This window comes from Onychostoma macrolepis, chromosome 17, assembly GCF_012432095.1.
Source record: "Onychostoma macrolepis isolate SWU-2019 chromosome 17, ASM1243209v1, whole genome shotgun sequence".
NCBI lineage: Eukaryota > Metazoa > Chordata > Actinopteri > Cypriniformes > Cyprinidae > Onychostoma > Onychostoma macrolepis.
This window is the reverse complement of record NC_081171.1, coordinates 1677364-1691061: the sequence shown is the minus strand read 5'-3', so window position 1 is coordinate 1691061 and position 13698 is coordinate 1677364. Positions and strand designations below refer to the sequence as shown.

Sequence of the window (13698 nt, the reverse complement as noted above, 5' to 3'; positions counted from 1 at the left end):
AATAATAATTTTAAAATGATAACTTCCTTAAATTCCTATTGCATTGCTATTTTTGGGGGATTGAATTGTAGTAATTGTGACAACAAGTCCACATTACTAAAGTGAAACTGTACTCAGTGTCAGCAAAAAAATGAAAAAAGAAAAGAATCAGAATTACAGATTGTGAAAGGTTTTTACACTGTTAGAGGTCACATTCATTTACCGTTTAATAAATACTGACAAACTAAAAATGACTTCCGAAGTTGAGATACAATAAAACAAACTTTTTTAATTTTTTTTACTTTTAACGTCTTCTCTTTGTAATTAACTGTGAATTTACTAGCAATTTCTGAGTGCAAAAAGTCAATCCTACAGCAATTATTCTGGCATATTGTCAAAAAAACCTGAAAACAAAGGTCTCAAACACCTGATTTTGTCACTTTTGTGCATCCACGGGTTATCACACAGATCAAATCCGCACAACATCTGCTTCATATTAAGACTTTTTCAACTCCAGCACTAACATAACGAAAGCTTCTCCTCCTCCACATCTCATCTCCTGAATATATCGCCCACACTGATGCATTTACACCCACACGGTCAACTAAATCACAGTCTGTGACAAACAACTCAAGACTGAAGAGGACAGCATGTCTTACTGACCAGACAGCATCATTAAATCAGGTTTATACACACAGTAACTTCGACCCTCACACTGTTTACATACAGACGACATGCAATGACACAAACAAACGCGTTCGTGACACTGACTTCAGATGATGTTTGGCGTTACATGACAAATGCAACATTGTTTCCATATTCAGATCAATAAACAATAAACAAATAATAACAAAATCTCCGCTGTTTTACCGACAGTCAAGCTTCATCTCATCAAAACATGGCGATTTTTCCTCCTCAGCGCCATATTCATGATGTATAACCACCGATTTAGGACACTATTAAGGTGCTACTTCAGATTTTTGTCTTAAACTAGGTTTTACTTGAACTCAGATGTGTTTTTTATGGTGAAAGCGGAATCTTTAAGAGATTGAATATACATGTGTCCTACCTGTGATTCAGCGAGTGTCCTTTAAGATGTGATGAAGAGGAGGACTGATGCGAGGAGACACATTCCGGGCGTCTCTCCTGATAGTTTGAAGTATTCCGGGCGGATGAGGGTGAGATTGTTGGATTGACTCATGCTGCTGCTGACACATGTGCTGACCACGCCCACTGAGCGCGGCGGGGCGTGGCTTAACGCGCTACTCCGCCAATCCAAGCAGAAGCTGGAGAACTGCATACTGCCAATGTGTAGGAGTATGCAACAATTGACCTGTTAAAGGAACAGTTGAACCAAAAATGAAAGTGTGATGAAAATGTGCTCACCCTCAGGACATTCGAGATGAGGATGAGTGTGTTTCTTCATCAGGTTTGGGGAAATGTGTCTCTGCATCAGTGTCTCAACAATGGATGCTCTGCAGTGAATGGGTGCCGTCAGAATGAGAGTCTGATAAAAACATCACAATAATCCACACCACTCCAGTCCATCAGTTAACATCTGGAGAAGACAAAAGCTGAAACATATCCATCATTAAGTCCATAACGATGCTTCCTTCAGTGAAAAAGTGTTCTGGTTTGAATCAGGAGAGAAATCTGCAGATCAAGCAGCGTTTACAAGACAAAACAGCTCTAAACAAATACGTGGCTGGATTTTGATGTGAGAGACAACAGGAGATGCACTTTTTTACTGGAGGAAGCGTTATTATGGATTATCATTATGGATTCTGATTTTGACTGGAAGCAGTGGTTTGAAGTTAAAACGTCTTGATGCATTTATTTCTTACAAATAGGTAGCTTTTGTCTTCTCCAGATGTTAACTGATGGACTGGAGTGCTGTGGATTATTGTGATGTTTTTATCAGACTCTCATTCTGACGGCACCCATTCACTGCAGGGCATCCATTGCTGAGACGCTGATGCAGAGACACATTTCTACAAACCTGATGAAGAAACAAACTCTTCCTAATCTTGGATGGCCTGAGGGTGAGCATATTTTCAGCAAATTTTCTTTTTTGTGTAAACTATTCCTTTTAAATGGAAAGACACACCCGAGCCAATGCAATGTCATGTTGCAACTCATATTACCAAACTGTCTGATTTAGAAAAAGATGATTAGTAAGGCAACACATTTTCTCCAGAAGTATTTATATTTTTTGGTTTACCAAAATAATTAAAATCTTATTTAAAACCAACATGACTGCATTCTAAATCTCTGCGACTGATCAACAGTGATCTTGTGCAGTGTTTTTTTGATTGAATCTAGTGTCATCAGATGATAAGATATTTTTACAAAATCCAGCATGTTGATAAATGAGCTTTTGCACGTCATGCACGTCTGAGAGATTCAGTCCAGCGTGAGAGCGTCCGTATTCTTCTCTGGACAGAAGAAAATCTGATAAACATGAGCTGAATGAACACAAGAAGTAGTGTCACTCACAGCTGACACATGCATGCATGACAGAGAAAGAGAAGGAAACGATTTCCCTGCCTGTTTTAATGAATATACAAAGAAAATCTGATGTTTATGAATCAAGTTTGGTTTTATATGCATAAATGCAAGCTCATATTGACATGTTTTAGCAAAGTTTAGATTAGTTAATTTTGTTTATGCCTAAAAAGTGATCATCCCTCCATGCAACAGTGTGTTATAGAGCACTGGCAGATATAAACATGCAAATTAATACACTACAGTCAAAATTTAAAAAAAAAAGTTTTTTTAAAGAAGTCTCTTCTGCTCACCAAGCCTGCATTTATTTGATCCAAAGTACAGCAAAAACAGTAAAATTTTGAATTTGTTTTTACTATTTTAAATAACTGTTTTATATTTAAATATATTTAAAAATGTAATTTATTCCTGTGATTTCAAAGCTGAATTTTTAGCATCATTACTCCAGTCACATGATCCTTCAGAAAGCATCATTCTAATATTCTGATTTGCTTATTATTATTATTACGTTGAAAACAGCTGAGTAGATTTTTTTCAGGTTTCGTTGATGAACAGAAAGTTCAAAAGAACAGCATTTATCTGAAAGATAAATCTTTTGTAACATTATAAATGCCTTTATCATCACTAAATTTAAAGCATCCTTGCTAAATGACTCCAAGCTTTTGAATGGTATCGTGTATAATGTAACAAAAGGTTTTTATTTCAGATAAATGCTGATCTTTGGATCTTTCTATTCAACAAAGAATCCTGCAAAAAACAGTTTGAAATATTATTAATAATAATATTAATATTAATAATAATAAATGTTTCTCGAGCAGCAAATCAGCATATTAGAATGATTTCTGAAGGATCATGTGACACTGAAGACTAAAGTAATGATGCTGAAAATTCAGCTGCACATCACAGAAATAAATTACATCTTTAAATATATTCAAATAGAAAGTAGTAAATTTTAAATAGGAAAAATATTTCACAATATTACTGCTTTTATTGATTTCGGATCAAATAAATAATGCAGGCTTGGTGAGCAGAAGAGTATTTTTTAAAAAGCATTAAAATCTAACTGTTCAAAAACTTTTGACTGGTAGTGTACATGTAAAATCATAAAAAACGTGTTACTTAAAATAAACATTAACTTAAATAAAATAAAATACAAAAAAAATTTATTTCAGCAAAATTTCTAATTTAAATTTAGTTTAACTTGATGTGGTAAAATAGCTAAAAATATAACTAAAATTAAACAAAAAATAAAATACGAATAGAAACCGATTAAAAACATGATAGGCCTACCAAAATAACACCGATTGTTTTGATTTGGTCGTTCATCCCCGCCTGAGGGGGCGCTGCGCTCCTCCTGCATTCACATATCAACAGACTTCAAACCGCGCAGAAGAAGTCTTTAAACTGCTGCTGAGGGACCCAAGAATATTATTTTCACGCGTTTATTGTTTTATTTAGTGAATTAAATCATGGCGTCAACAAAAGAGATTTTAGAGATGGATCTTTACGCTTTATTGGGGATTGAATCGACCGCGACAGAGAAACAGGTGCGTGAATCTGAGAGCTGCATTCAGAAGCTGCTCACATGAGTGTTTCTGTCAATAAAGCAAAGATTAATAATCATGTGTGAAAGTATACACAATAACAATAAAATAACAGTATAACGGTATCGTTTCTATCACACGTCGTGGTTCTAGAGGGAATGTTTGGTGTTCAGAATACGAGTACAAGAAACTGAAGTGTTTACATCTCAGAACATGTTTGAAATGAACAAATTACTGATTAATTACTTTGTTTACTTTAGGTTATGTTCAATATTTTATTTTATCCTCTACGACAGGCTTATAATGACATACTTTTGTGTATTTGATATGTTTTAAAGATGGTTTTAGGCATAAAGACACTCATATGGACTGTTTTGCTGGTTGATTTCAGTAAGTAAACACAGATGTTGAGGCAACAAGCTTTGCAAATAACGTCTGGAACGAGAATGAAGTTATTTTGAGTGTAAAATGTTTGAGGAAGCGTTTGTCGCTACAGTATAGTAGTGAATGAGGCAGTTTGTGACCAGTAGGTGGCGCTGCAGTTCAACAAATGACTGTCCTCAGCGTAGTCCAGTCGATCTGTTTGTTGTCATTGAAGAAATATACAGGTCAGAATTTCACCCTAAAATCAGAATTTCATTCATTTAAAATTAATTTTTAAATTTCAGTTAAAATTAAATAATAATAAAAATATTTGAACGCGTATATATAATTAATATCAGTACATTAAATGTTTATTATATAATATAATTAAGAAAATTCATGCAGTTATTATTTTTATAATATAATTTATCAAATGAAATATATTTAATTTTCTGTATTATAAAGTTATTTTATTTTCAGTATTTTCACCATTATATATATTTAATATTCTAAATTATATTATAAATATAACATTTTATCTATCTATCTGTCTATCTATGTATTTATCTATACACATACACACACACACACACACACACACACAGAATACTACATATATATATATATATATATATATATATATATATATATATAGATAAAATGTATAAATGTATTATAAATTTTGATACACTGTGCATTATGTGTACATGATAGATATTGTGACTATTGTGCATTCTGTACATTGTGATATTATAAATATTAAAAGTAAAATAAGTAAATATTAAAAATAAAATAATAGCTTATATATATATATAATTAAGTTAATGTCATAAGTTTAGTATTTTAATATTTACATATATACATTATATTAAAATGATAGATATATGTATGTATATATATATACAGCTGGTAAAATAAGTATTGAACACGTCACCATTTTTCTCATTAAATATATTTCTAAAGGTGCTGTTGACATGAAATCTTCACCAGATGTCGGTAACAATCCAAGTGATCCATAAAACAATACAAATAAGTTCAGAAATTAAGTTATGTGTAATAAAATGGAATGACACAGGGTAAAAGTATTGAACTACTGAAATGTATTTAATACTTTGTAGTTCGTACAAAAGTCTTTGTTGGTAATGACAGCTTCAAGACGCTCCTGCAGGAGAAACTAGTCGCATGCATTGCTCAGGTGTGATTTTGGCCCATTCTTCCACACAAACAGTCTTCAAATCTTGAAGGATCTGTGGATCTCTAGTTCTTATTTTCTATTGGATTGAAGTCAGGTGATTGGCTGGCCATCAAGCAGCTTTATTTTCTTTCTCTGAAACCAATTGAGAGATTTCTTGGCTGTGTTTGGGATCATTGTCTTGTTTCATCTTCATCATCCTGGTTCTGTAGGTGTTGGGACTGAAGCAGCTAATATTAATTTCCTCTGACAAGAGGCAGGATTGCTTTCTAATTACTGATAGATTTCAGCTGGAGTCTTGGCTTTCCATGCTTTTTTGCACCTCCCTTTTTTCACGTGTTCAGTACTTTTTTCCCTGTGTCATTCCACTTTATTACACACAGCTTAATTTTGGAACTTGTTTGTTTTGTTTTCTTTGTATGAATGGCTTACTTGGATTGTTACCGACATCTGGTGAAAATTTCAAGTCAGCAGCACCTTTAGAAATATATTTACCCGCTGTATAAACTAATATTGTATACAGTTAATGTTATAAGCTTAGTGTTTTAATATTTACATATATACATTATATTAAAAATGATATATATTTAATAAAACAGTTTTTTGAGGTGAATAATGAGCTGGAGATTCACTCTTTGCAGAATATTTGTGCTTTTTTTGCGCGTGTTTTTACACATGAATCCAGACAGATATTGCATGAGTGCTTGTAGTTTAATTAAGCTGTTCAGGATCTGTTCTGCTAACTCACAGTTTCTGGATCAATCCCGGTTCAAAGGTGTTTGATTGGTACTTTATACCAGTTTCTGTGATGCTGTAATATCATTCACTGAGCACAAAACATCCAGCTGTGGCTTTGAATAGATGCTAATGAATAAAAGTGAATGTCCAGAGGGACGTTTGGCCCGTCAGTGCTGGAGCTGATGTTTAAAAACCCTCCAGCTCAATCCTGACAAAGAGTTTATTAAGTTACAGACATGAATGGCGTTCATCCACCAGCCGTCTAACTTCTGTCCAGCGCACGCATCAAACGCCTGGAACGTCAAGCATCTTTAATATCTTGAGTAGATGCAACTTTTGTAGCCATTTTCAGTTGTTTTATTAAATTGTGGACTGTGAAACTAGAGACGACATGCAAACTGTCTAGATAAAGACGTTTGTTAAAGAGCCATTTACTGATCACGTCTCACAGACAGAAAACACAGGGATTTCTGGGATTATTTTAACCCTGTGAAGCCTCACATATGAAATAATAGTCAGAAAATTCACTTTTTTAATTGAACAGTTTATTGAAAGTTTATTCAAAATATAAATAAAAATAATAATAAAAAAGTCATATTTGATTCATCAGGCTTTTATCGCTTGCAGTCATAATTTTGAGATAAAAAGACCATATATATGACGAGATAAAAAAGTCAATTATACACTGTAATAATTTTTTGATTAAAAAAACTAAATAATGAGAAGTCAATTATGAGATGAAAGTTAATTATGACACACCAAACCATCACTGAGATTAAAAGGCCATAATTATGAAAAGATAATTATGAGATAAGTCAATTATACACTATGTAATAATTTTTATATAAAAAAAAAATCTAAATTATGAGGTGAAAGTTAATTATGACACACCAAGCCATCGTTTTGAGATAAAAAGGAAAAAAAGTAAAAGATATGAGATAGAAAGTCATCATTTTTTTTTTTTTTTTAATATTTAAATTTTTTTAAACAGTTTATTGAAACTTTAGACAAAATATCTACAAAATATAAAAAAATCTTTTTGAAAAGTTTGCATGTGTTTTTTAATGCGTGTCATATTTGATGCCTCAGGATTTCATGGTTCATACAGTCTGATATAGTAAGAACATGGAGAAAAAAACAGGGCAATTATATTTATATTTTCATATATATTTAGATACTCAAACTGAGAAAACATATGCAATTTGGTGCAATATTTATATGATGACATTCTGATGCATGTAATGCATATAATGTAAAATATTTTTTCTTCTTTTTTCTGTATTTATCTTTAACTTAATTTTTTTCTTTATGTTTCTGTTCTTTTAAACTTATTTTATTTATTTATTATCCTTTTAAACTTTTTTGTTCTTTCCTTTATTTATTTATTTTGAATTTTAATGTGTATTTATTCCCACATGTATCATTTAGAGGCTATAAATTAATAATGGTTATAAATGATAAAATAGCGGTGATATTGAGAATGATCACAAACTTGATCGTTATTGAATCAAATTTTCTTGAGGTCACATTTTACTGTAAACTGAACTCCATTGTGTGGCAATAAACTATGAAATCACTGAGTCAGATTTATTAGGAAGTGTTTTTATGGGTCTGTCGCAGGCATCTTTTCATTAGTACGCTTCATAATGAGTCTAGATTGCAATAGATAGTGTTGATAAATGGGTTTCGAGAGCAGCTCAACACGTCAGTACTGAGACCTCTTAATACGGACGGCAGAATCAACACGTGTGAATATATTTGTGCTGGCAGAAGCGAGCGAATCGTGTGAATCGGTGAGACGCTGCCAGGGCCGCTTTGAGTCTCTGTCAGCTGATAGACAGCGTCTAATGAGAAACACACCATTGTCAACCCGAAGAGACGTGCGGTTCACATTCCCAAAGGCTCATGGGAGTTCATGGCATATAGACGTGTGCAGTCTGACATTAATGTGTGCCGTGATTTAGCGGCGTTCGGGTCGGATGATGCTGGGATTTCTGGGTTGCGGTGGATGTGACCGCAGTCTATTGTTATAAAACATCTCTGATGCTTCAGGCCTTCCAGGAAAGCGTGAGCTCCTTGGAGTCTTGAGTTATGTCAAATGTTTTATATACTCATTTTTTCTTGTGAAATAGCTGCAGCAGAAACAATCGAGGATGAAATTTGGTAAAGAACGGCACGGCGATATCAGGCCGGATGTTTGCGGTGATGCAACTGGATCTGATTCTTCTCTCTCCTCTTTTGCAGATCAAGAAAGCGTACCGACAGAAAGCTCTGTCCTGCCATCCTGATAAAAACCCTGACAATCCCAAAGCTGGTGAGCGATTGAGACGCCAATCCATGAGATTCAAATATGAAGTTCCCAAACCTCTGGGGCCTGTTTCATAAAACAAGTTTACCAAACAAGCCAGGCTTTTTTCTGTTAGTCTGACTTGTTTTGAACCAAATCAACTGACGGTAAGCCAGACTAACTGAAATAAACCTGGCTTATTTGGTAAACTGTTTTATGAAACAGGCCCCAGGTCTTAAACTGACTGACTGAAGTAAATAATAGCTAAATAAATAACAAAAAAATGGAAACAAATAAAGGAATATATTAGTTGATAAACAAATACAATTCATTTTTAATTAAATTTAGTCCTAAATTTATTTTTGTGTTTTTATTTGATTTGATTATTTTCTGTATTTATTTTAACTTCATTTTTATTATTTTTAACCTTTCTTTCTTTCCTGTATTTATTTTTGTAACTTTTCAATTCTTTCCGTCTTTTTTTTTTTTTTTGTATTTTAACTTTTTTAATTCTTTTAAACCTTAAATTTTTTTTTTATTCTTTCCACTTGTTTTCTGTTTATTTTTAACCTTATTTTATTCTTTGAAACGTTTTCTTTCCTGCATTTATTTATTTATTTACTCCCACATGCATTTTCCCATATTTAAATGCATTTATTTATTTCAACTTTTTTTTTTACATTTCTTACATTTCTGTCTCTTGTATGATAATTAGGCTTACCATGGTTTAATTGACCCATGTGCTTGACTTGTTGACACATGTGCCCCTAGACCACAAAACCAGTCTTAACCCTTGTGCATTGTTCAAATTCACTACCCTTTCGTTATGAAAACATCCACTAAATTAAACTGCTGTAAAATTGTATCAGATAAATATTTTTTTCAAATTTTTTTGCATAAATCTGTTAATCAACCTCAGTCCTGATCAAAACTACTAAATCTTTTGAAAAAATCCAGGATTTTTACTCTTTAATTGCCAAGTTCATAAATGATGTCACTGATTTGGGGGAAAAAACACACAAAATGACTTATTTTCAATATAAAAAGTGATTGTGGACTGGATTTTTTTTAACCTTTTATCACAGTCTTGGACATGTGAAAAATTAGTAACAACATTGGCTTTGATTCATTGTTAGTTTTTGTGCAGCATCAGATTTACATTTTTTCTCCCTCATTTACTGTTCGTGGCTGTTTTTGCCCCATTGACTTCCATTATAACGACATTTTTTGATTGCAAAGCCATATAATCATGCATTCTTGATTGTAAGCTTTCCATTGATGTATGGTTTGTTGGACAATATTTGTCTGAGATACAACTATTTGAAAATCTGGAATCTGAGGGAGCAAAAAAATCTAAATATTGAGAAAATCACCTTTAAAGTTGTCCAAATGAAGTTCTTAGCAATGCATATTACTAATCAAAAATGAAGTTTTGATATATTTATGGTAGGAAATTTACAAAATATCTTCATGGAACATGATCTTTACTTAATATCCTAATGATTTTTGCCATAAAAGAAAAATGTATAATTTTGACTCATACAATGTATTGTTGGCTATTGCTACAAATATACCTGTGCTGCTTATGACTGCTTCTGTGCTCCAGGGTCACATATATGTTTAATGTTTTTCCTTAAAATTACAAATATTTATAATGGAATATTTATAATATTAATCAAGGTTTCATGCACCAAAAAAAACAGCCCATCATTTCCTCACTCTCTCTGATCCTGTGCTGTATAATCATGTAACATCTGTATACTTGCATAGATCAAGCTGTGGTTCGTCAGGCAGGTTCAAGTTTCTTAACACTCAGTGTTGATATGTAAATGTGAACGGTCATATGCTAATGAGTGTCTATGATGTCACATGATTTCTGAATCAGTTATTTTTGCAGGTTCAGTGAATGTATGTCTGCATAGTGCACTGCACACTTGTTTGGAAAGAGCAAGAAACATCCTGTTTATGAGCCTTTAAGAGAAACCCTGTTACTTGTTGGCAGTAAATCCTTATAACAGGGCACTAAATTTGGTTATGAGTCTCACGAAAGCCTGTCAAGAACATTTCACTCCCAAATCACAAGAAATTATAGTTTGCAAACGATTATGTTTTCGATTAAGTGCCGTGAACTCCACCAAATTATTTCTATTACTGTATGTCAAAAGTTTAGATATTAAGTATATTATATAAGTATAGTATATACAGTGAGGAAAATAAGTATTTGAACACCCTGCTATTTTGCAAGTTCTCCCACTTAGAAATCATGGAGGGGTCTGAAATTGTCATCGTAGGTGCATGTCCACTGTGAGAGACATAATCTAAAAAAAAAAATCCAGAAATCACAATGTATGATTTTTTAACTATTTATTTGTATGATACAGCTGCAAATAAGTATTTGAACACCTGTCTATCAGCTAGAATTCTGACCCTCAAAGACCTGTTAGTCTGCCTTTAATTTAGGATAATAAATGGAGTGGAGGTGGACATTTTAGATGCACCTGTTTGAGGTCGTTAGCTGCATAAAAGACACCTGTCCACCCCATACAATCAGTAAGAATCCAACTACTAACATGGCCAAGACCAAAGAGCTGTCCAAAGACACTAGAAACAAAATTGTACACCTCCACAAGGCTGGAAAGGGCTACGGGGAAATTGCCAAGCAGCTTGGTGAAAAAAGGTCCACTGTTGGAGCAATCATTAGAAAATGGAAGAAGCTAAACATGACTGTCAATCTCCCTCGGACTGGGGCTCCATGCAAGATCTCACCTCGTGGGGTCTCAATGATCCTAAGAAAGGTGAGAAATCAGCCCAGAACTACACGGGAGGAGCTGGTCAATGACCTGAAAAGAGCTGGGACCACCGTTTCCAAGGTTACTGTTGGTAATACACTAAGACGTCATGGTTTGAAATCATGCATGGCACGGAAGGTTCCCCTGCTTAAACCAGCACATGTCCAGGCCCGACTTAAGTTTGCCAATGACCATTTGGATGATCCAGAGGAGTCATGGGAGAAAGTCATGTGGTCAGATGAGACCAAAATAGAACTTTTGGTCATAATTCCACTAAACGTGTTTGGAGGAAGAAGAATGATGAGTACCATCCCAAGAACACCATCCCTACTGTGAAGCATGGGGTGGTAGCATCATGCTTTGGGGTGTTTTTCTGCACATGGGACAGGGCGACTGCACTGTATTAAGGAGAGGATGACCGGGGCCATGTATTGCAGATTTTGGGAACAACCTCCTTCCCTCAGTTAGAGCATTGAAGATGGGTCGAGGCTGGGTCTTCCAACATGACAATGACCAAGCACACAGCCAGGATAACCAAGGGGTGGCTCTGTAAGAAGCATATCAAGGTTCTGGCGTGGCCTAGCCAGTCTCAGACCTAAACCCAATAGAGAATCTTTGGAGGAGCTCAAACTCCGTGTTTCTCAGCGACAGGCCAGAAACCTGACTGATCTAGAGAAGATCTGTGTGGAGGTGGGCCAAAATCCCTCCTGCAGTGTGTGCAAACCTGGTGAAAAACTACAGGAAACGTTTGACCTCTGTAATTGCAAACAAAGGCTACTGTACCAAATATTAACATTGATTTTCTCAGGTGTTCAAATACTTATTTGAAGCTGTATCATACAAATAAATAGTTAAAAATCATACATTGTGATTTCTGGATTTTTTTTAGATTATGTCTCTCACAGTGGACATGCACCTACGATGACAATTTCAGACCCTCCATGATTTCTAAGTGGGAGAACTTGCAAAATAGCAGGGTGTTCAAATACTTATTTTCCTCACTGTATATTAAGTATAGATTAAGTATTTATAATTCGTATTACTATTTTAAGTACTGCCTTATTTAAAAAAAAAAAAATATTTTTAATAAAATAAATGTAAAAAGTATTTATTTATTTCTCATTATTTTTATTTTACTTATTTTAAAATTATTATAATTATATTATAAAAATTATTATAGTATTATATTAAATAAAAATATAAATGGTGCTTATTTTAATAAAAATACTTATTAAAATAATGAGAATCTATACTTCATACTGGTATTTTAAATGCTGCCTTATTTAAATTAAAACAATAATTTTAATAAAATGCAAAAATGTATTTATGTATTAAATTATACAGAAATATATTGTTGTTGCATTCATAGTTTTATTATTTAGAAAATTATTATAATTATATTATTAAAATTATAATAATATTATTATATTTAATAAAATATAAATAGTGCTTATTTTAATAATATAAAAAAAAAAACTTATTACAATAATGAGAATTTAATGTGAATCACTATACTGTAAATAAATGAGTATTACAAAAAAGCAAATGTATTCATGCAGTACCGTAGTAAGGAGGAGTTGCTTAATTGTTGTGAAAATAATGTTGCAATTCCATGAACACGTTAACCTTTTTTGTTGTTGCAAAATATATCCTACAAAATGTTTCAGTTCATATTTTCATGAGAGTTGAAGCACAAAGCCAACAACATAAAGCCACTGTAGATCAGATATGGTAAATTCATGGGTTAAACCAGTCAAAACTAAGCGGGCCAAGACAAGCACAGACTTCCAAACTGAGACCAAACAATTGGGGCAGATACGAGGCAGCATGACATAAGACGAGACGGCCGCAGATTCCAGCACAAGCGCTCAGGGCTGCAGCATGTGGCTTCTCTTATACCCCCCGTGACTCCGTCTGCCCAGAACATGTGCATAATCAATGCTGGGAAAATCATTCAGTGTCAGGAAAAAAGCACCTTGGACGAAGATGGCGTGTTTGAGGGCCGTTTTTTTCTTCTCTGCGGTCTCTGGAGGCCTACAACAACTCCTGATTAAGTCAAAACTGGGAAACGAGGCATAATGGGTTATGGTGCAGGTTTGCTTTCTCAGAAATCATGGAATATGCAGACTCTCATATGGCCGCTCACGCGAGAGCGGTCCGTATGCACAGGGGTCAGGCAAAGGTCACGGTACACTGGCGGCAGTTTGGAATAATTAGGAAATTTAGATTTTTTTTTTTTTTACAATTTTAAAAATAGCCTTTTTCTATGTGAATATCTGTTCAAATGTTATTTATTGCTGT

At 33.8% G+C, this 13698-nt stretch overlaps 1 protein-coding gene across 2 annotated transcripts in view; it reads left to right on the top strand.

The window, feature by feature from the left end:
* The first annotated feature begins 3832 nt into the window (after positions 1–3832).
* The window catches only part of dnajc17 (DnaJ (Hsp40) homolog, subfamily C, member 17), a 61943-nt gene continuing 52077 nt past the window's right edge, over positions 3833–13698 (top strand). For both annotated transcript variants that reach the window (XM_058749772.1, XM_058749771.1), the window contains exons 1-2: positions 3833–4031; positions 8566–8635. In XM_058749772.1, coding sequence (XP_058605755.1) covers positions 3954–4031; positions 8566–8635 — 148 coding nt within the window. In that variant the 5' untranslated portion in view covers positions 3833–3953. The remainder of the gene's footprint in view (positions 4032–8565; positions 8636–13698) is intronic.